This window comes from Phaethon lepturus, unplaced genomic scaffold (assembly GCF_000687285.1).
Source record: "Phaethon lepturus isolate BGI_N335 unplaced genomic scaffold, ASM68728v1 scaffold55380, whole genome shotgun sequence".
Lineage (NCBI taxonomy): Eukaryota > Metazoa > Chordata > Aves > Phaethontiformes > Phaethontidae > Phaethon > Phaethon lepturus.
The window spans coordinates 1,561-26,415 of NW_010513687.1; the positions used below are offsets into that span (position 1 = coordinate 1,561).

General features: G+C 37.3%; 1 protein-coding gene across 1 annotated transcript; it reads right to left on the minus strand.

Moving 5' to 3' along the window:
* Positions 1-238: 238 nt before the first annotated feature.
* On the minus strand, positions 239-24,095 carry LOC104623515 (endoplasmic reticulum resident protein 44-like; the record flags this gene model as incomplete). The annotated part of the gene is made up of 9 exons (XM_010290628.1): positions 24,073-24,095; positions 23,751-23,784; positions 21,738-21,810; positions 19,833-19,872; positions 16,634-16,749; positions 6,483-6,667; positions 5,905-6,020; positions 1,685-1,742; positions 239-355 (listed from the first exon to the last, which is right to left on the minus strand). Coding segments are annotated over exons 1-9 (762 nt in total), but the record flags the coding sequence as incomplete, so codon positions are not given.
* Positions 24,096-24,855: the final 760 nt, after the last annotated feature.

Consider the following 24,855-nt stretch of genomic DNA (forward strand, 5'->3'; position numbering starts at 1 on the left):
ATACGCACGATTATAACCTCTTACTTTGGTAGTGTTCAAAACTACTATAAATCTGCCTCCAGTGAATTTCAAGTCTAACCAAAAAGCTCCAAAGTATGAAAAGACATTACCTGCCAGCTATTTTCTGTAAAAAGCAAAGCATGCAGAAAGTTCTTTGGCGTGGATTAGAGACCTTGAAAGAAACATTTTCGTTTTGAGAAAGAAACCCCAGAAGTAGAATAGTAGAAAAAATTCTTACCTCCCCATTTTCAAATGTAATTTCGCGAACTAGTGGTACACATTTATCTTGTGTCCATGCATAAATCAAATCGAAATTGGTTAGCGAGCCTAAATACACCATATCTGGAGCATTTTCCTGTTGAAAAGAAAAATATACTAGTTGAGAAACAGTAAAAATGACATTGCTGCCTACAAAAAAGATTACCTACCTGACAAAGTAATGATATCCATATAAATATTGAAAGCCAATCTTACACCAATATTCAACCCTTGTGCATGCAACAATTCTAGTAACTGTTACAAAAGTACAACAGGAAAATAAATATTATATATGATTATTTACCCAGCCAACCCCACTTTTTAAGGCAACTTAAGATGAACTGGAAAGATACTTTGTTTCCAAATTAGAGATGCTTCAAATAAAGGCTATTTAGACTTCTGTTAGGTTGAGAAATAGTGTCTCCATACCTAAGAAACCCATTTAGATATAAACTAAATGCAGATATTAAGCTGCTTCATGCTCATAGGTACAAAGACTCACCAAAAAAACCCTCCAAACGTCCTACAGGACTTGAAACTGATATTTTACATTTGCCTTGCCAAAGAGGTATGAATAAATAACAGTTTTCCTTTATTTGCTAGTAGTTTTCACTCTGAATTCAGTGCTGCCATCTTTTAATGTAATTACAATTTTTGTTAACATGAAGTGACGCATGACTTTGCAAGCTGTGGGCATGATTAAACACATCTTAATTCAGAAATGCCATATAAATTAGGTAACCTAATAAATTCTGGTTTTGCAGAAAAAGGTTTGAAAGTCCCTCCCCTCTTAGGTGTGTCTTTATTTCTCTTTTGTAAGCAACTCTTTTCATACGTTAAATTCAAGAAAGGAGAAGGTTTTTCAGATATTAATTAGGTTTCTAAAAAGCAATTCTTGCAGAATTTCTTCTGTACTGAATTTTTCCTCAAGTAAAACTATGTTTATGAGAGTTGTTAACATACAATTAATTTTACCAATTCCTTTTTTTTTTTTAAAAATTAAGAGAGGAGCTCTTCACCTTTGTGGGCTAAGTCACACAAGACTGGCAAATGACAGCCTGAGAAATACTTAGTAATTGTCACTTGCTTTGAAAAACATGAAGTGCACTACCTGCTAAGATTTCTACAGAACACAAAGTATCTATATACGCGTCAACTGTGTTTCTAAGAAAAGAAAATTTCTGGACATTGACATTTAAAATGTCAGATTTAGGTCTGTGCACTTAATTGGCAATGAATGAGACAGATCTTTTTCACTGACTCAGAAACACTAGTTCCTATAGCCCTGTTTCTCACAATATTTAGTGACAAAATAGAATTAAGAATTGAGATGCAATAACGTACTGAATGATCCAAATATAGACTCCATTAGTTCATATTCACATAAAATGACAATAAGCAGAATAAAATACATAGTTACACTTACCCCTGGTGGCTTGTAGATTACATTGTCTCCGCTAAATCTCTCTGCTTTTGAAATAGCCCTACAACAAACCAACCAGTAAGCATGTCTTGGTACAGACAAAATAACTGAGATACCAAAAACCATATTTTAATTTGCTGTCCTTTCTTTACTACTTTGTTTTCCTTCAAAATCTGAGAATTGAAATCCTTCATCTTTAAAGTAAACTGTACAGTGACTCCACAGAAACCTGGCCTGGCTAGATAAGGGGGCATCAAGGCAGTCAGCGAGATGTATCACTAAGATTAAAAGTGTGGACAAAAGGCATCAATGTGCAAGTGATGAATGCTGCTACAATTTTGGATAAGAAACTATCACAGAAAAATATGAATCAATTAATATAATCACATAAATAAAAAAATATAAAAATACCTGTTCTTAAGGAAGGAAAGGAGAGAAAGGTGGATTTGTGTTTGCATTTACTTGTCCTCTTCCATTGTTTATGCCAGAAATTTAAGTCTTCTCTATCCTGATAAAGAAGGGCTCTGAGGTGCTCTACCGGCACAGGCAATGAGAAAATAAGCCCACACTGTCTATTTTACCCTCAAAACAGATCTAGAGAGCACAAGACACAGCATGCAGTTTCTGACCACTGATGATAAGGTATGTGTGTACCTGGAGAACACATGCAGTTCCTCCTTGGCATTCAGCTTAGTATGTCACCTTAGCGAGTTCCTCCCCTGCCCCTGGAGTGTTTTGTCGTACCTTAACCCCAGTCACAACAGAGCACCCCGATAGCTGCTAGCTTGTACCCCCAAAATTATCACCTCTTATTCAAACAAATGGGGACAGCTATGCATCCAACACAGGAGACAGAAAAAAAATACGGGAAGAAAGCTCTCAAAGATAAACCCTTTCACTGCCTTCAGACATCGAAAGAGGCCTCCTCTCTTCTCTCCCATGCCTTGCTCTTCCAACATAAATCACGTTGGCGCGACAGAGCTGACTGGCTGCATATGCCACAAAAGAGTAAAATGAGCTACCTATTTCTTTTGCTTTTAGCATAGGCTAAAAAGAAAGCATGTCAGCCTCTGGGAAACGTTAGCATCTCTCCTGTGAACTCAATATAAACATTGGTGAAGACTGATTAAGAGATGTAAGAGGAAGGAAAAAAAGAGAAGTAAAAATACCGCAATTTATCTCACTGCAAGATGAGGTAAATCTTGCAGGGGTCTGAACAATTTAGAGGGCTAAGTTAAAAAAAAAAAAGACATCATAAGGCTTAACTGAAATAAATAAACTGTAGGTAGTTTTACTTTATTCAATTATTCTTTTCTTATCACGTACAAAAGACATCTTGCATAGTAAGTTACACCTATCAGTATTTGCACTAGTTTAGAGAATAGTGTTTTAAAATGTGTTTTTGTATTCCAGACATGATTACTGCTCCCATAACATGAAATTAGGCTTCTTTGTCACCTTCGTCACTGAGGTAAACCGCTTGCATGCAAAACAATCCTTCACTGAAGAAGAAGAAAGTGAAGACATAGAAGCCACCTGCCCAATCACTACTTGGTAAACTGATAATAATCTGTAATGAAATATATGCTCTAGGATAAGCCTGCGGTGGAACCCAACCCTTTTAAAACAACCACCAAAATGGAAACACTTCAGTTTGCATTGTCTCTTCTTGAAGCAGTAACATAGAAGGTGAACCTCTTGGAACCCGCTCCCCCAGTATTTGCTTGCTAACATAAAATTAAAGCAGTTCCTAGATTCGTCACTCTCTTCCATTAATTATCTACAGTTCACCACAGCATTTTAAGATGAAAGTATTTTTTGGCTGTTTGTTTTGGTTTTCTGCATTTGGCTTCCTACGCTATGGCTCAATGGCACAAGGCCATTCTCTTCCACATCTACAAACATTTCAGATTTATCCCTCTCTAGGTCTACTTCTAAAATCTACCTCTAATATTTCTTCATCAGTATCCCCTCCTATCTCCTTCTGCTTAGAAGTCTTCTCTCATTAATGTTACTCTGCGGTCACCTGAGATCTTAACAGAACTGTAAGGATCAGTTGATTTAAGGATAGTTTTAAGCATCAAGATGACCTCCAACTAAGTATCATTAATACAATTTAAAAATAAGCTATTGCAACTATCTAAAACCAGAATAATTTTGGCATAGCAGGGAACAGTTCTGCCTTAGCAAAGTAATTATTTTTTTCCTGTCAAATTCATTGTTTTGAATTTATTTTAGCTTACTAGAAGTTTGAAGGTAATAGCTTACATTACCACACACCTCCCAAACCATGTACCTGTTGAAATCTGGCCGTAGCAAAACCAGAAATCACTCCCAGGGGCTGTTAGGATGCTCAGTCAGAAGAGCTCCACTGATCAGGGTCAGCTCCCCATGAAGTATTTTTGCTATGTATAAACTGAATAGAAAACACTTATATAGCCGCTATCTCCCTTGGAAGTCTTTTCACATACAATTTTTTAGGAAGCTTAAGAGTCACAGCCACTCAGAGATTAAAATATTTAGTTTCCAATGTTGCAGTCTGGAAGGCTGCACTTTAAAATACTAACAGCTCCAGGCTAGAAAGGGAATAGGAGTACAGAGGCAAGGATAACAACAAGCCTGCTGTGCAATCTGTAGTTATATGGGCAGGTTGCAAATAATCAAATTCTGATCTGTTCCATTATGTTTGCTTATTACTTATATCTAAAGAAAAAAAAAACATAATAACTACTTCAAGAATGGCATCCAACAACCAAATGCTAACACTGTGTGGTGGGAGACTATTTCTCATTATATGAAGCTGACAAATAGCAAGACAAAGATGAACAGACTCAAACAAGAGGAGGGAGAATCTTAAAAGTATTGTTATCTTACTAATGATTTTTTAAAAAAGCATTCCTGAAAAAAATGAAAAGTCATATGAGGGGGCAAAAAATGATTTCAAATTCTAATAACAACTCAGACTGGCTGTCCTGAGAACAAGCATGGATGCACTCATCAGAAAATATTTGAGATAATGACCACTCTTTGAGGATAAGACTGACAGACCTACAGACCACAGATTTACAAGATTTGATTATTCTCTCGCAGCCAAGGTTGCTTACATAGTCACAGGATACCTAATTGGGAACTGAAGAAAAGCCATGTGTAGTCCTGCACATTACAAATAGTCTCCCCAACCCCCAAACATTTTTTTTGAAACATACTGGAAGAGGCATCAGTGACTGATGACAAATTTTGTTCGAACAGATGAAACATTTTCCATTTTGATACATCCTCTCAGTTTCTCCACTATTCTTCACTACAACCAAGTAAAAAAAACACTTAGGGCAACTGTACATGGTATAAAAGCTGGTGTAACCCATGCAAGTTCCTGATCTTGCAACTGTGGGTAGACTGCCAATCACTGCACTCACATTAATACCTAATCACTTTAAGATGGTTGGTGCTGGCACATTAAACACTGCAGAAAGAATCTGTAATTGTCTTTTATTATGATCCTTAAACAGGGAATCACTCATTCCCACTGTATTCTTCTTCCTCCAGTGAAGATCTTTTAATATTTTAAAATATTGCTGTAAATCAGTATAACAAGGAGAAATTTGAATTTCTGTAGGTTGTTCTAGACTCACATTATGTGCCGTGACATAGAACTCACATGAAACAGACCCAGACATCTTGAAACAAGGTCCTCTCCCCTGACATTTAGAGGAAATGAGCAAGCAACTACTGAACTATTCTTTCCAGAAAAAAACCTACAAAAATTGTCATATTTTAAAGAAAAAATTTGAAGTACCAAAAAAAAAAAAAAAAAAAAAAAAGAGTGCTAGTTTGTAAAGCTATTAAAATTTTTGCCAAAAAGTTTTCAAACTCTTCCCTCCTTGTTACTCTCTCTCTCCAAAGCAGCAGGTTTTTGGGACACAACTGCCTAGCACCCCCTCCCTAAAAGCTCCCCAATTATATTTAAGCTGTACTGACAAGGAGTGGAAAAAAAAGAAAAAGGAAGCAAAAATCAAAGTTGGATTTCATAGCAAACATTAAGTCTCGGAGGATTTCTCTCCCCCCTCCTCCTGTCCTTCTCTCAGTGTTTTTATCTGTTAAGATGTAGTCTCTTCAGTTATGCCACACAAAATATTAAAGAAGTCCATTTAATTAAATTATATACAACTCATTAATATAATTTCAATAATGAAGTCATGCAATCAACAAATTTTAAAACTTACCCAAAGGCAGACAGGAATACACAATCATCATGCAAAATATTTGCTACTCTTTCAAAGGTTCTGTAATTGTCAGAGTCCTTTTGCTCAAAGTATCCAACAATATTTCTTCTACTGCGCTGTAAAAACAAAGGTTAATTTATAACTTACCTCAAGTTATCAAGAACTATCATTACTCCCTAAGGTTATTAGATACAGAGGTGCCATTCATTCAACAGTCAATAACTGCGCAGAATTTATTTCTTTTCTGCCTTTTCAATATTAAGAAGCATTCTTGTGAATATTTTTCCAGTGAGGAATATTAGAGGTATCTTGTCAAATACAACATATGATTCTTTTCAAATGATTAAAAGTAAAATAAGTAATTTGGCAGTTACTGTAACAAAATGAATGCAGTTGGAAGTGATTATATTGGAATAAATTGTAATACTGGAAACAATCCAGTTTTCCACTCAGTTTAAAAAAGCACAACATTTCTGAATGGAAAAAAAGAATTAAACATGTACTTCAAACACATTATGTTTCACCAGTTCAACATTAAAAAAAAAAATATTTAGAAGGAATAATATTGAAAGACTTACATCAAGAGAACTAATTTCTTCCAAATCCTGGACCTCCCGAATAGGGTTACTCTTCTGCTGCCTGATATAATCTGCTATTGCTGTCACAGATCTCTGGCCCCTGTATTCTCTCTTCATCATCATTCCATTCCGGAAGAGTTTCAGAGTTGGATATTTACTTATCCTGTACCTCTGAGCTATATCCGCTAAAAAGAAATTAAGAAAATAAAACCAGTACCCTACAAATACAGAAATACACTTAACGTGTTATCTTATACATGTATACATGCGCACATAAGCGACATACTCTGAACCAGTAGTTCCACATCTTTAAACAAGTGCAAACTAAAAGAAAAAAACCCCAAACACCGCAATCGGAGAGAGAACGGATAGCAGCTACTGTATTTGTCACATGTACTGATCTTCATTAAAATATCATGACCAAAATCTGCGGTAAGCAAAGACTCAACTTGGTCAGCTATAGTCATGTAATACACTTCTTAGGAACAACTAGGAAAGCCAATTTAAGAGCATAACAAGAACATGAGAATCTTAAAAGGTCGACAAATCTCAGTTAATTAATCCACGTGAGAAAATTTTAATAAAATAAATGATCTCCTATTTTTCTTTAAACTCACTATGATTTTTAGCTCGATTACAGTGCTGGAAATAAAATTGTCATGTCTTAAATTTTCGAGACCATGAACTGCATGCAAAATATTTCTTGAAGCCTAGGAAGGCCAGAAGACTGCTGTTACAGTTCTGAGCTGTTCGGGTTTTGAACAAAGACTAAATTTCAGGTTTCAAAATTAAGGCAAACACCTCTCTGGTCAACCACTGTCAGCATTCCCTTCAAGGCAGTTCTTCATTCACATCTGTAAGTGCAGCTCAGCTTTCTTCTAGACTTGGACCAGACAGAGCTTCATACAACACAGTAACACGTATTTGCATTGATGTAGCATAAGAGCACTAGCTATTTTCACCTTTATACAACAGGTCAGTTAAGTTATTTATTCATGAGACTTACAAATGTAAAAGAAGAATAAAAAAATGGAAAGAAGTTTTACAGTAAAATTAGAAGAGCAGCCAAGAAGAAAGCCAATCAGAAGCAATGAAGCCCAGCTTCTCATGAATGTGCATCTTCAATCGCTACTAAGGCAATAATCTGGTTCTTCACTATGCTCCACCGGAGTATTTCAAGTGTCCCTTTGTCCCTTTTCCACTCTGGTTAATCACTGGGAGGCAGCAAGTTGCAATAGGTGTTGCAGCTAGCTGCCAGCTACACACTGATGGGGAAACTTACACGTAACCAGGAAGTGGTTCATGGTGCACTGAGCATGATCCGTCAACCTTGAGTTTTTAAAGCAGCTTTTGCTACAGTGCAGAAATTGGTTTTGTGCCTCTCCAGTATCTAGCAACTTCTTTAATCAAAGTTTGTAGGTACTTAATAGCTTTGAATGCTCTTTCAAGTTCAGCAAAAAGCTTCAAGGAGTTTTTATGAGGAAGGACTAGAGAAACAAGGTAACCAGATACACTTCGGATTCTTAGGAAAATAAGACTAAAAACAAACAATAGAGACAAAGCATGTAATGCCAAGTAGATTTCCACAAGCACTTTCCTTTTGCTTTGTTTAATTATGCCCTCCTGTTCATTCCTCCCCAGGAAATATATCGAGAAACAAACAAACAAACAAACAAATCTCACAGCCCCTGTGAAAACTGGGTGTCCTCTATTACAGGGTGGGATGCAGTTTACCTAAACCTCAATCCTGTTTGTACTTAAATCCAACTAAATCCCCAAATATGAGCAGCCTGCCCACTTTCCAGAGCTGCTTAATCCTTGGAGGTGACTCACTGCAGTCACCCACACCCAACCTGCTTCCCCTTCTCCCTTTCTCTCTCAAGGAAAGAGAACTTCAGTGGACTGATTTCTCCTTTGGAAACAAAGAAGTTTCATCTGGTCAACAGAGCGAGGAAGGCATTGAAAGTGTGGGCTGAATGCATGTCCTGTTACTTTTCACTGGCTCCTTAGAAGTTAAAGGGTACACTTTAGGTGACCTGGATTGGCCCACAGTAGGAAGGCAACCAAATCAGGGTCCATCAGTATCTGGCACAGTACTGAACAATGTAAAAACTGAACTTTTGTGACAAGAACGTCCCTTCTTCTCAACTATATGTTTACCAAGAAGCAGATTTGCTTTCTATCTTACACTTACTCTTTTTTAAAGAGAATGGCGACAGAAGTCCTGTGAAAACTATTATTTAGAGGCAGCTGCCATGACCAAACTGCTGAAGCTGAACAGCTAACACACACCTCTCAGCTGCAAACCAAAATGAAATTCCTGTGCAACTGGAAATAAGACAGTCCCCTGTGGATCTGTGCTGGTAACCATCCCCCCGCACATAAAGCTCTCTACCTCTTTCAGACTTTTAAGAGATAACAAAAATAATTAATTCCCTGCTGTCTGGAAAACACTCAGTGAAAAAAAAAAAATCAGTAGTTTTAATTGATGTTAAAAAGCCATTAATAATAAAACATATAATATAATAACATAATAATAAACAATAATAAAACACCCACTGTAAAGACTGAATTCATACATTATTTCATAAGTAAGAACTTGCATGCTCTTTACAAATTACACTGAGATTCCATGAATACTGGTATTTGAACTAACACAGAGAGATGACGGTCCGACACAAGTAAGTATTTGAAAACCATCTTTTTACAAAATATAAAATGCAAGTACATGAAAAATTGTTTGAATTCATTCAAAAGTCAAATAGAGTAAACCTTAAATGCTTCATTAAACCCTGGCATTTGATACAGGTATAGTTAGCATAAGCAGAGCAACTACAAAATTATATTCCTTTTAAAATTGGAAATACACAATGCAAATATATGGAATATTGTTTGAACTCATTCATAGATTGCATTAGTTATAGTAAACCCTAAATTAAATTTAAAAATATTTCCAGACATTCTCACTGTCCATTTTCTGATAAAAAGAGACATTTGAAACAGATAAGGGTAACCTACCTAAAGAAAAAGAAAAGAAAAAGTCTCTCAGCTACAACTTTACATTTTCTTCAGATACTAAGGTACCCAAAAGGTACAAACCTTGAGTTTGTATTTTGCCCAATTAAACATTAAATTACAAGCTTAGTATCTATGCCATCAGAATGGTTTCACACTAGTTACGGTAGGAAGCTACTGACATACTTGATCTTCTTCTCATCATCTACAAATCAGAAGTTTCAAGCAGAGCTCAAATAACTGTTGAATTCTGATGATTCTCTCCTCCCTGTTTTGCACATATACCTGTTGCTATACAACCATTTCTAAACTGCCCAGACTATGTTCTACTATTCATTCCACATACTCCAACAGGAATGTCTCCACAGTCACTCAGTTCTTTTCAGAGATGCACTGTATTGATACTTTGCCTTGAACTACTGAAGAGAAAGCAAAGCTGCTTCTTACAGTAGGGATGAGACAGCAGTTTTTATCGTTATTTTGAAATAAACATTTACATGAAGCCTGACGTTTATGGCCATGTTTTGTAAGAGTCTCCCAGATCATCTTTCTGAGCAAGATTCTCCAAGAAAGCGTGCTTTATGAACTATTATTTGTGATCCATGTCCTTCTCGTACCTCTTGCACTGCCAGCCATTTCTCTGTTGTCTGAGCCTTGTGTGTTCCTCTACACAAAGGAATACCAAACCCCATCTTTTGGGGGTGTGTCAGGCTTTTCACATGGCACACGCACACACATTATCTAAGCTGCCGCTTCAAGCAAGTGCGTAGCCTGTGATTTGACTGCCAGAATGCTTCAGGCTTCATTGCTCTACGTTAGCACCACAACACACTGTCCAAAGAGTTCAGCTAGTATATCAGATCACATCACTGAGAATCTCTAGTCCCTTGTCACTAAATTAAAATTAAATGTACAATGAAGAATATGTTGAAAAACTGCATCAAGACACACTATATTGAAGTAGGCTCCCATCCACAATGTAGTTAAGAAGGTCCTTCCCACTGAAGGATCAGCAATACTTAGAAGGGTCAGGGTATCACCCCACCATTAACTCAGCCCACTGTCTTAGTCTTCCAGGGTCATAATTCATACCACCACCAAACAAATAGTTAGATTCTGAAGTCTACAGGACTGGGTCTCAAAAAATGTGTCCACTAGGATTTGAACAATATTGCTAATTATCCTAAATGCCCACCTCCACCTGAAGCAATTCACACGTGAGAGGAGTACAACAGCCTGAAAAATTATTTGGAAGACAAAGTTCCAAAAATCAAACCCCATAAAAATAATTTCTGAAAATACTCAGTGCCCCTTTTTCTAAGGAAGGTTTTCATGTTGCCCGAGGAAGAGCTAGCATAAACCCAAACCCAAGATACGGCATTTCCTAATTTTGTTTTTACATCATGATTATAGAAGTTGCATAGCTGCATATATATATATATATATATCTTGACATATAGCTTGAATGTACTGGATCTAACACTAACTTTTTTGGTGTCAAATTAGCTTAACTCTTCCTCACCCTTGTGCAATACCTTCTATCTCAAAAGTAACAAACTCCTTCAGCTGTATATTTGAAGCTGTGACTACCAAATGAGTATTCTGCTTCCTCACTTGAGATCAATCATGTCTTTTGAAGTCCCTCTGGCTACCTGCCATGGCACACCACAGATGAGAAGTGAAATCTGTCTTTAATAGGCACCTTTTTACTTATTATTTCTCAAACTTTTTTCTCTCAGTTTAAGTTCACTTAAAAAGGCCTTTTTGCCTCCTACTTCCCTACATACAGCACTTCATTCACCTTATTATTAAGTATTTCACAATACAGCACTAATTCCCTCCAGTTAAAACTACTCTTGTGACATTTGCATACAACCATAAGACCTGGGAATACTCATAGGGAGCGAAATTAGAAAGGAACTTTAGAGACCATCTAAACGAGGCATCCTACCCCAGGGGTTGTGATACTGGTGACTTGTATGTTCAACCAAAACAGGTACAAGAAAAGCAATTGATGTTCTACATCAGACTCAGCTACTAAGGGGCTGGTAAACAGCAAATCTAGACCACCTTCTGTTGCAAAGGAGCATTCACAACAGCCATGCCTGCTCTTAGAAGGGTCTCATCAGTAGGCATCCCATAACCTTTTCTGACAGGCTAACAAAATGGCTCTCCTGAGGAGAGCCATCAACCATCTCTCTGAATCTCTTCCACTTTTTATTTTATCCAAAGATAACTCTTTCAGAACAATATTTTTTTTCCAGGCAAAGTGGCAGGGATGGAATGAAATCCTCATGCTTGGTTTACAGTTTCATTTATAGTTCATTTATGAACCTCCAAATTTGTTATCGTACTGAGTTACTTTGCTTACCAAAGGCACAGTAGCAATACAATCCAAGTAATTCTTTGAAGACTAACAGTAGTACACATCCTGTAATGGCCAGACCCAGAGAGATCACTGTACTGAATGACAGTGCCACCCATGGACGTTTTGAAAGAAATAAGAGTTCCTTAAACAGTCTGTCTAGCAACCACCAGAGAAAAGTTGTTTTCTGTTTGGAAGCACAAAGACTTATTCAAATGAGCTATTATTTTTTAACTCAGAAACCAAAGGAAGTAATGGTGCAGTAGAATTAAAACCCTAATATATACTTTAATTTATAAGAATTCTGTATGACTTCTAATATTGAATTCATAGAAACTGTTCAAAATACAAACTCGCCTCTTCTACATTGCAATATTCACTCACAGAGAACAGAAACATAGGAAATGCATTGTACCAAGTGAGTTTCCAGCCTTGTTGCTTAACACAAAGGATAAAAAACTCACAAGCAAGCAAAAAACCCCAAACAAAATATCAAAACAAAACCTTCCTAATAAGGTATATGCAGAAAGGTCTGTAATTTTACATGGAAGGTCACTTTTACTAGGCATTACACCTAGAATAATTTTTAAGATACATGAATTACTAAATCGAACACACCAAAACCGCCAGAGATTTTAACAGCAAACGATGTAGTGGAACTTAGATATTTATAAGTTATAAAAGGAAACTGAACGAGTACTTGCTTCAACAGATTTACCTTTAGCGTGCGTTCTACACTAGCTTAAAAAACACCCTGATAACTTACACATTGCAGTTATAATTGTCTTCCACAATATTGTAAGCTGGTGTAAAATATAATACATGAAGAGGCTTAATATAGCGTTAATATTTGGATTCTGTATTTAATCACATTGGGGCCTATCACTTTCCAGAAAAACATCTTTATATTGGCTATAAGAGCAAACAGAATGATGGTTTTGTCATTAAGCATCAAACATTTGACAGTGCATCAATAATTCTCTTTAATTTGCTTTACCCTCAGAAGCTAGTGTGAGCTGTTGGGCCCTGCAGTGTGCTTCAATAATAGTGCATTAAATGGAAAGTATCTATGCCTGGCTGACCATTCTGAAAGCTGTTTTTGAGGGGCCTGAAATGAGCTGTTTGGATTCCCTACAGAGTCTTGGCTTCAAAAAGAAACAGATCAGTTGTAATGCAAATAATCCACCATCTCTAGAACATCATCCTAATAGTGAACTACTAGTGGTATGAAATCTGCAGCATAACAACCCCCAAAATATTGGCATAAACCTTCTAGTGTTGCTAAAATATGTAAACACATACAAAAATGTAAAGGTAAAATGGGGGCGGGGGGAACAGGGACAATAACAATCTTGACTCCAACATTTAGTAAACTACTACAGCAGGCCCAAGCTGGATAATATAGCAACATTCACCCTCTTACTAAAAAGCTGCTTATCACATACATGAAAATCAAAGTTAAAATACTTAGCACTTTAGGACATACCCAATAACCTTGAGCCATGAAATGTATCATTGCTTACAACCCAGTAAATAAACACTAGAAACCAGGAACGACATGTACAGCTTTGCTACCTTAACTCAAAAAGACAATGCAAATGGGGGGAAAAGACTGTGTCTGTCATTATAGGATTTTATTTTTAATTCTCGCATTTTACAGCTTCTGCAGCAGAAATCACGCTCATCTACTTCTTAAAGTAAGGACACAAAGAGTAAATACAGAGAACTCATGATATTCCAGTAATAAAAAGAAAGAGCAAAACTCTTGGCTGCCTCGTACTACTTGGCCCACTACACCTACTCCCAGGGGAAGGAAGACAATCTCTGCTGTAGCAACTCCTCCTCCATCTAGGCCATAGCTCTCTGTAACAAGCCCTGATGGGCTCAATTCAATGAGCATACAAGGAGAAGATTAAGCAGCAAGCCTCTCAAGTGTTTCAAATACTTGGGAGTAGCTGGAAAGGGGGGTGGTGGTGGTGTAAGTTCTTAGGCACGTAACTGCTAAGACAAGAACATCTCATGGTTAAACTCTAGACATCCAGCAGCTCAAAGACACTCTGAGTTACCCAAGCAACTAAAGCTGCAGCAAAGTAAGGACTTCAGTTGTTAATGTGAACCTTAACAAATAAAACTCAACAACACAGGCTGATTTTACTACAGTCTTTTGTGAGAACTTTATAGAAAGTTTTATTGTCAATATCTTGACTCAAAGAAAAGTTGAGCCACCAGACTGTTAAGCACTGAGATAAGACTAATTTATTAGGGACAACCATAAAAATCAAGTAAAGTGAAAGTGTAAATGTCCTTAATTCTCCTCTCCCCCCTAATTGATTCAAGTTAATTTGAGAAACTATCACTGATGAAAGTCATAGAATATATACAGAAGTGTATGCAAAAGTAATTTCAAGTATGTAGAGTGACTGGTCTAATAAGCTGGTATAAAACCAATCAGATTGTTTGCTACAACTACATTTATTTTCTACAACTGCAAAGATCAGGGGCAGTTTATTTGTGTAGATCCTCCAGTAGATCTCTGAACAAAGACAAAAAACTCAGTAAGAAAACTTCAGCAAAGACTGCATATCAGGCTGTGCCTTCAGTGTACTCTTCTAAAGGATTTCATCGCCTTACTTGAAAAATTGACTTTTAGAGACGGCAAATTTGAATTCTTAATGCTGTGTTTTTGGTTAAGATCTCCCAAGCACACACAGATGGGTGACTGGAAGCAGAAGAGAACACCAAGTGTGAAAAAGAAAGAAACTGAGAATGTAGTGAAGTATTTGAGATCTGGGAGGGCATTCCAGGTCCGAACCGCACCCCCCCACCCCTACCCCCACCCAAAACCCAGAACACCAACACCAGAACACCAATCCCAACCCCTAAAAAAATCTATGATGCTAGAAAAGGCTGTTCAGGAAGGAGGTAGGAAAACATTCACGTAACAGAGACAACATTATAATGAGAAAGAAAAAATACTATTGGAATTACAAGTCAAGGAGACTAAAGCAGATCTTGTGAAGCACATGAAGTACAGACACCCCTGTCCATTCTGCTGCTGCTCTGGAAATGCTATGGGCAGTTACACAAGTGTGCTGCTCTACATTGTATTCAAGGCACGAGAAGAGATCTGATCAGTAGAGGAGATTCTACAGCCGTGAATCTAATGTAACTGCTCTTCAAGAACACATACATTCAAGCCTTTGTATAAGTTCCCCAACACATCCCTACCACTCCCATGTAGGAAGGGAATGCTTCAAGGCTGCCCTAGGTGAATACTGTTGTGCCTCTTTTCCAGATGAGGCTATAAAGAGGGTCCAATATCCCAGTGATTCAAAGATTTAATCCTAAAGGCATTTAAGTTTCATGTGGTTATGAATTGATCTTACTGATCTTTGGGAAAGGACAAAACAATCTCCTTGGCCACTCCTGACAATCTGAAGAATCAGCTTCTCTCATATTTCAGAAACCAAGTTGATACTGTTTGCTCCCTTAAAAGTTTTGGCTTTTTTCATGCTAAGATCTCTTTCAAGATCACAAGACAGGTGCTTTTACTGTTGGGCATTGACATGCACACATATAAAATAGGGCACAAATGGTGCTGGTGGAAGATGTTCAAGTGGACTGACTTACAAATCTGCAAGATCCAAGACACTTCAAGAATTCTCACTATAGGGAAAAATCCTCACTAACGCCAAATAAGTTTGATTGTCAAAATGGGAAAGAAAAAGATACATGAAATCTGTTATTTTTCACAGACATGCAATTAACTTCTTTTCTGTCCTATAAGATCCTCTCTTTAGGTTTTTTTAAACAGAGCACTAAAACAGAACTATTAGGTCAACAGTAAGTCCCAGAGATATGCTACAGATACAAACTAGTAACTGTACAGTGATTCCTCAGATTTCCAACTGTGATTCTTCTTACAAATTAACAGTTTTGTAAAGCTCAAATGTTATAATTACTATTGGTTAGAACTGAATTTCTGCTGGGATTTGAAGCCACTTGCAACTACTACTCTTTGGGAATCAGAAGCCACTGTAAAGAAACGATGTCTGCAAGTGCTGTTCTTCCAAAAGCATAAAACAGAAAAGCTGATCTTATGCTATGAAAAGCACCATAATAAAAAACTCAGTACCATCCATTTGTCTTTCAGTGTGTAGCAGATGTTCCTTGCATTTTACTTATTAAAAAGCAACTTTTGGGATTAATACCAGCATAAAATTAGTAAGTTTTGGCATGTCATTTTCAAGTATTTCTGGGTGGGGGGAGAACCCAAATAGGCAACCATTTGTTGGTATGTGTACAAACAGCAAAGCCGAAAAGCTCTGATCCCCTCCTGGCCCTGCAAAAGTCAACTTACGGTCAGTCTCCTCCTAGTTGGAGGGGAGACCTGAGCAGAACATCGTCTTGATGCAGGGCTACCCTTTCCTTTTCTTGGCTGAGAAGACCTGTGCTATTTGTAGCACTAGTGCTTCTCTGACCCCTCAACGAGCCAATGCAATTTATAATCCCAGCTCTTTTTTCCCCATTATATGAGACAGGCTGAACAGACATAAATGCATGTTTATGGATGCAATAAGAAAACAACACTGGAGATCACCCTGACAAATTTGCAAGAACAGGTTCACCGATTTATACAAGCAGCTCCATCTGGGCTAAATGATGAGGCAGGTCCAACTACACTTTAGATTGCTGTTTAGTATATTCTTCAATACAATGAGTAACTTACTGGCAGGATAGCACAGAAAAACCTAAATTAGGATTTACTTACAATGCTGATCACAGTCTACTCTAGCAAACACCACTTGATTCTTATCTGGATATTCTTCCTTAATTACGTTAGAAGCTTCCTCAAAAATAGGATGCAGCATTTGGCTGAAGCGGCACCTGTGCATAAAACACAAAATCATAACTTCAAAATATTAATTTGAAATGTTTTAACTGATGACTCAGGAAACATTTCAATCTTTGAAAGAAAAAAAAAAAAGAAAGAAAACCTATCAGAAAATAACACTTCGCTGTAATCATCCCAGTAATTGACTGGATAAAAGTAGGTTCAAAAGTAACTCAAAAAATTCAGGTGGGAAAAAAAAGCACGCATTCTAAAAGAATATGTAGTTCAAGATGTGGCCCCCTGCTTTATCTGCTTAAGAAACACCATTAATCCATTATAAGCCTTTAGGAAATATACTCTATTCAGAAAGTCTGTTCTTTTTTTTTTCTACCTGAATTATCCCTGAAGAAGTAATTTTAAAAATATAGTAAAAGAAGTTACTTGGATTACTGAAATTCAAATATTCACCAACAATCACCTTAAAGAAATACAGAAGATATAAGTATTGCTTATAATATTATTGCTCAAGTTTGGTAGAATTTGAACAGACTGCTATTACAGCACCACGAACAAAGAGAATCCCAGGGGTGCTTTCTTCCAGTCATGTCAGATTTTGAAGCAAATCCTCTCTTTCTGCCCATGGCTGTAGGATTGTAAAGATGCTTTGGTGGCTTTGGGGAGTTTAGGGTAACATTAGTGCAAAAGCACATTATTAATATGTCAATAAAATTATTTTATATTCTGTTCTTCTGAACACATGGCAGAATTTTAAATTGAAGGTGTATAACGGCACTGTAGCAGCTGTCAGAATGAGACCCCATGGAACAAACTTGCAATAAAACAGCCTGCACTGAAGCCCTGCTTAAACTTAACAGTGACAGTCTGGGGATGCTGTTATGACAACAGCAAACATTCAAGTGAAGAGGCAGGTTTTGCTCTCAAAATACAAACAGGGCTTAAGGCCGTTTTCTGAAAGAAACCTGACTCTGGGCAGCACAACTGTATGCTACACGTTTATGTAGCTGTTACATATGGCTTCCTTAGCCCTCATTCTTCTCCACCCTTACAGCAGAGTATCTACATCAGCAAAACTGATCTGTTCTCATTCAAAGGTCACATTACATCCTAGGCTGGCAGTACATTATGTTGAGGGGTTATTACTGAATGCCTACATGCAATGATCATAATGAAGGCTGTAATGTTTTAAAATTATGGCCTAGTGTAATGTGAATCAACTTGCAAGCATACACAAATCTTTGAATTCAAAGCAAATCTATTCTAGAGAAGCTTTGATAACAGTAGGGGTTTGTAGAAAGAGTTATGCTAATACCCAGGTCCTAAAACAGGATGCTTGTTACCTTGCTATATCAAGTTTTAAGATACTGTTATCTTCCCTCTAGCACAGAAGTATCAGAACATGGATTTTTAGCCTCCTGAAGTTTGACTTTTGCAAAATCCAAAAATGATTTTTCAATGGCAACACAGACCCCAAATTTCAGAGTATTAAATTTACTTTCCATAGGTTTGCTTTCCTTAGTTATCTTTAATAAAAGCTGTTCAAGCAGTCCATGATCTACCAGGTATCTGCAGATCACAAACTGAAAATAACCATCTTAAAATTTCATTTATTTACGTATTTTAAAAGGCAGCCTTTATAGCATAATTCTATACAGAACAGGTAAGAGATTAGACCTAGTTTCTTACTTAAGTAGTTACTTAGTTGTACTATCATTATAAAGACAGACATTTCAAGCAAATAGCTTACTTGGTAAATGAATACAATCTCTCTAAAGAAAAATTGTATTGGTTTAATTGTGCATAGTATCAATTTAGTCTGTGGTAGCAAATGAACAGCTGCAAACTAATTGAACATAAAAATTGTCCATAAAATTACAGTGGTATATACAAAGGTTACCAAACTGAGTCAGATTGGTATAATGTCTATCTTTATGCAAAGTTTAAATGAAGGCATTAAAAACATCTTTATTGAGGACTTCATTCTGTATGAAGACTGGGTATGTATTTTTCAAAATCACTTTTAAAAAACAATTAAAATTAGCCTGCTGCTAGTTTTATCAATTATCAGCAAAGGCAAAGTGTGAATTTTTCATGTAAAGCTCTGTGTGCTTGCTATTTCTAGGCCATCCAGACCTACAGACTTCAACATATAGTGGGATGTAAAAGAGGTGAAAGGAGTAAGAAGTCTAATCACCTACATGACCTTTGATTCTGAAGGCCAACTTTTATGGTAACACAGCAAAACAGCAGGGAGAGGAGTATTTAAAGTGTAGTACTTAGCTTTATAATATAAAGCAATATGTAAACCGATTTACAGCCTAGATTACTTTAAGGAAGACAGAAAATTTTTCTAATCTCATCTTCTATATCAATTTGCATGTTAAATTTTATTTCCTCTGAATACTTCTCTGGTTTCTTCCTTGCTAAAGATTCTTTTGAAAATATTAATGGTGAAGCAGAACAGAATATTTAAAATTACTTCTTACACAATTTAAAAAAAAGGGGTATGGTGCTTAAATTATTTCTAACGATGATTTTGTATGCAAGTTTTTTGTTTTTTAAAATATAATTTCAAGTGAACAGTTGCCTCTAAGTATGTCTTTCACAACATCTAACCAACCTGGCCTGACATTCTTTCCGTTTCCAGTTGCTTAGATTTCATCCCTCAAATATAATTTCTCTCATTCTTCCCCTGGAAGGTCTTCCAGATTAGAGAAGGATTTGATTTTTAGTGTAATTTCAAGCCTTTTTCTTTCTAGCACACACATGGGACCAACATAGAAGAAAACAGAAAAACTGAGCATTTGGACTATCCTATGTTAAGGAGCAAAAATTTAATTAAATCTGTCTTGCTGGGGGTGGGGGGGCTGAATCAATTACATAGCATGTTATTCCATATTACTATAGAAGCCTTTTTCCTCTGATAGGAGCCCTGAATGAAACAAAATGTGGCAGAACAACAGAAGGAGAAGTAATCGGGACATAAAAAACCACCAGGAAAAGACTAGTTTGAAAGCAACATACCACTGTATTTTCAATTAGAAAACTATAGCCAAACATGTCAGTTTTCAAAAGACAGAAGTTTAAACAGAAAAAAAAAAAAGGTTGTATGACTTACCAATCAGCATAAAAATTAACTAAAGCAACATCTGCATTGTCTGAAAGGAAAGAAGAAAAAAACCCATGTCACACTGTGAGGAAAACTTCTTTGTGCTTTTTTCTGAGATTATAAAAATATACACAAAAACTATGAAAGCAAATATTTCTAGGTTATTCAGCATACAGCTTAGTCTGATTGCTAGAAAACTGCTGGGATAAATCTTATCTGAAATATAATCTATATCAAATGGAAAAATGATGAAAGAGGCCTTCAGTCAAGTATTTTATTGACTTTATTGATATATTAGACATCAAAAATGTCAATACTTAAGGTATTAGGACATAAAAGAAGTAAATAAGTGACACGAGACAAAAAGTAATTCTGGATTTAAAATTAAGGCACTCAAAGCCAGAAGTTGTACTCTAGTATATCTTTTAAACATTATCTAGATTATACATAAGTGTTAAAAAACAGTTAAAAGCTGAAAATGTCAACAATTTGGGTCAGAAGAACAACCAACATGCAGCCTGCCCTGTGCAACTTGCTCTGGTCAGTCTTTACCTGCCTTGATTGCTAAGAAGCTGGATACTAAGGCAAAAGTTAGCAGAGAAATTTTCAGTCCCCAAAAAAGAAAAATGCTAAGGGACACCTGAAAAAAAATGCAATACTATAGGGATATATGAGATAGTGAAATATTTTTCATATACAAAAAAAAAAAAAAAAGAGGAAAATATATCAAAACTAGAAAGACAAATCTCTTGCCCAAAAATAAATTGTGATCTTTACACAATGTAACAACCATCATGTACATTAATTTTTAGTAGTAGTAGTAGTAGTAGCAGCAGTAGCCTAGGCATTGAAAAAAAACCTTGAAATAAATACTGGAACTATAGAATAGCAGCCACAGCTTTACAAAGCAAAAATGTTTCTAGATGAATTTGCACTATTGACAAAGTTACAAAGCAGTTACAAGTGAAAATTAAGATGTTGGAAACTTGGAAAAGACAACATGCTGGAAAAGATGACTCTCGAGAAGGCTGGGAACAACTACAGTTTTGACTAAAATTATGATATTAAGATTTTCATTATCAGCAAGGAATGCAAGTGGTGAACAGGAAATTAATAAGCACAGAGAAATTCAGGGTTACCTCCAAGGCATAAAGTATTTATTGAAAGTAATAGAATAAATTTCAAAAGTAGTAATACTTGGCATATATTCACTTTTATGAATAACATTTTACAGAAGGCTTCTATGTTTTCCACTGCATAAAAGGTATTTACAAACAGATCTTATATCACCTAATCATTCACTACACAAAGCAATCCTGCAATAGTAGGCAGATTCTAGCACAGATTTAAATAAAATATAAAGATTTTTTCTGAATATATTTGAAACAATGCAATAACTCTTTTCCTGTGAAAACAGCCAGATATAGGCAAATTGCATCCTTTTCAGACAAAAAGCTTTCAGACAAGGAATACACATCTGTTTAATTTAGGAGTCTTTTTTCTACGAACCACCAGAATCAGGACAACGCTTAATCTAAGAACAACATAGCTGAACAAGCAAGGTAGTTAAGGCCCATTACCACGGGTTTCAGTTGCTGCTATTTTTTGGGGAACTTTTAAAATGTTCTCTTGACAGGTTCTGGTTATGTAATCAAGCATTCCCATCCACAAGCAAGATACCAGGTATTCTTCTTAGACACCTCAAATCCTCATTGATATTTTACAATGAAGTAATTTGTTAGGCGATACATTAGTTCAGACAGCTAAGCTTGATCACAGGCATTTAAAACTTCTATGCTGACTACAATTCATATTTTCAAAGCTAAGGTATGCATATTCACTTGACATTGCAAGATTCATACAGATAAATGACTGCAAGACGTACGAAGGAAAAAAAAATATCCAAGTACTCACTCAAAATGTCATCTATATTTCCACTATCTAGACTTGTTATTTCACTTCTTGTCGGATTAAAAAGCCAAGACACCTAAAAAGATAAAGCAAACCCATAAGGTATGTAAACCTTCAGCAATAAAGCAACAACATATCTATGGTTTTAAATGTTGCAGTTCAAAAGCTGGAGAAGAACAGTAAAATAATTCAGTCAATGAATTTCAGATGACAGCAGTACTACACATCTACAAATAAACTCTGTTTACAGATATAACATACTTTCACAGTTAAAGCAAAATTGGCTACATTGGGAGAAATGTTACAGGTAGATTTTGTACCTTTAAGAATAACTTCTATTCATAAATCCACTCTGAAGAAAGAGATGAAACCCCCATTTGCACCACCTAACAATATCACTATAACCCACAAGTGCGTAGGCACAGCGGTTTCACCCAGAGACAATTAATTCCTTCTGTCACTTAAAGGGCTTGTCTGGCTGAAAAGTTTCTCATTAGGTCAAGTTTGCAGTTGCTTCCATTTTTATTGCTGTTGGTTGATGAGAAGCTGCACATGAGCTGGCAATGTGCGCCGGAGGTGATTCTGCCCCTCTGCTCCACCCTTGTGAGACCCCACCTGGAGTCCCGCATCCAGCTCCGGAGTCCTCGGCACAGGAAATACATGGACCTGTTGGAGAGGGTCCAGAGGAGGGCCATGAAGATGGTTAGAGGGCTGGAGCACCTCTCCTGTGAAGAAAGGCTGAGACAGTTGGGGTTGTTCAGCCTGGAGAAGAGAAGGCTCCAGGCAGACCTTATTGCAACCTTCCAGTACCTAAAGGGAGCCTTCAAGAAAGGCTGGAGAGGGCCTTTTTACAAGGGCATGTAGTAGTAGGACAAGGTGTAATGGCTTTAAACTAAAAGAGGGTATATTTAGACTATTCTTCACAATGAGGGTGGTGAGGCACTGAAACAGGTTGCCCAGAGAAGGTGTGGATGCCCCATCCCTGGAAACATTCAAGGCCAGGGTGGATGGGGCTTTGAGCAACCTATGGAAGGGGTTCCTGCCTGTGGCTGGGGGTTGCAACTACATGATCTTTAAGGTCCCTTCCAACCCAAACCATTCTATGACTCTCTGAAAACAGTTTAAGTATATCTAAGTCAACTAGCTACCGTCTTTTTTCTCCTTCTGTACTTTTTCTTGACACTGCTTCAGTCCCAGCACGTGATTGGCATTACCAGACTATAAAAACTGAGACACCATGTCAGCCACATCATTCAGTTACAAAGCAACACATGTATTACTCTTCAGGCAGCTATCACAGCAGTATGTAGTTTTATGGAAGAGCACTGTCATATTCACTGCAACAGGCCCAATTCTTTTATCTCAAAATGCAGCAGGGAAAAAGGAGGTAGAGTTTGCTGCTCTGTCCCAGGTGAGAGAAGTGCCAGTGAGTTACAAGTTATTTTTGCTTTGAGAGAGATAAGCACACAAGTTTTTGAGAAGGACAGTACAGATTCAGTTCTGGGATGTGAATGTTTCCATCCTGAGCAACCTGGTCAGAAAGTCAGTATTTCCTTGTTCCCAAGCCAGGGACAGGGTTTGGACCAGACACTCTACTGAGATGTCTTCCAGCCTCATGTTTTCAATGAATCTATGGTCACTCAGGTGACAGAGATGGCAGGAAAGGAAGAGGAAGGTTTTCAGTAGAGGGCTGACAGGAACACACAGGTCAAGGAGTCAGGCAGAGACCCCAGATTGACAATGATAACTGAAGAATTAGTCCTTGCCCTAAGATGCAGAGGCACTCAACATACACACTATCGATATTCCCGGACACTTAGGTTACTCCTTGCAGCTGCAAAGAAAATCTGCTTATGGCTAGAAAGGCAGAACTGACTTAAGATACCAAGGAAAAACTTAGCTGAAAGCACAAAGAGCATCCAAATAACACCACACAGAGCAGCTGGATAGAAGGATCCAGTGATACGAGGGTCTCTACGGAAAAGCCTGAGAACTTTCCTGAACCTATATTACAACTATGACAAGCAGCAAGCCTCCAGGGCACACCTGCCTTTAACACTGTTTACAATTTATCAAATGACTAAATCCATGTCAAACATCAAGTTTTCTAACATTTGTTGCAAGTGTATATCAGATATTGACCTCAAAAAAAAAAAAAGCCAAACTGGATGCCTACTTTCATTAAGATCAGCTTCGAAAATTGGGGGAGCCTTCTGCAGCTAGACACTGTCAATAACTCTCAAACTATTCCTGCAAATGGCAGGCAGGCGAGATTTGCAGCAATCATTTGCAATTCCTTCCGATTTATGGATCACTAACCACTTTTCAGTGAAGATACCGATCCTTTCGTATTTCCCACATAGAGGCCGCTGGGTAGCATATACACTGCACCTTACACTCTACAGGCTGAAAACACACCAGCTGTTGTAATACAAAGTATGTTCCAGTGCTTCTCACTTGGTAATTTGACCAGATCCTAATCTTATATGCAAGTCAAAGATCTGTGACGGAGTTTGCACAGCCTTCCTGCGGCACTTAAACAGCCCGACACAAATGTCTGAACTGTGGCTTTTAAGATGACTCTAGAGAAACAAAACTAACGGTTGAACTGTAAGGTCCACAGTCGAAACTAACAGCATAGCAACATGGTCTGCCAAAAAGCATCTGATGAAGCAAGCTCTGCAATGCACAAGTTGCGGCATACCAGTATGGGGGAAGTTCCTTTGAAGATGCTGGGGGTGTTGACTGCTGAGCAGCAAGAAGGGAGGACCCTGCCTTCAGTCTTTGCAGGAGAAGCTATGTATACGGACCCTGGTCCACATCGGTCAGATTACCCCCCAGATGAGTGACAGCTGACAGCAAAGCTCAGCGCAGATACCTTCCCATGACCCCTTGGGTGGTGCATGGGATGACAACTTCCATGGTGTTGCTATGGGGAGCTGCTGGTAGTAGTACTTATATTTGTAGTAATGGGTCAGTGAATGAGCTGGCATGGTTTTTGTTTGTACACACATGCTGTTTTGTTGCAAGTGTTAGGTTAGATGTAATGTGTGTACAATTGAAGCAGTAGCTATAATTAACAATAACAGCTGGAATATTGCTCTAGGCAATAAAGGACAGT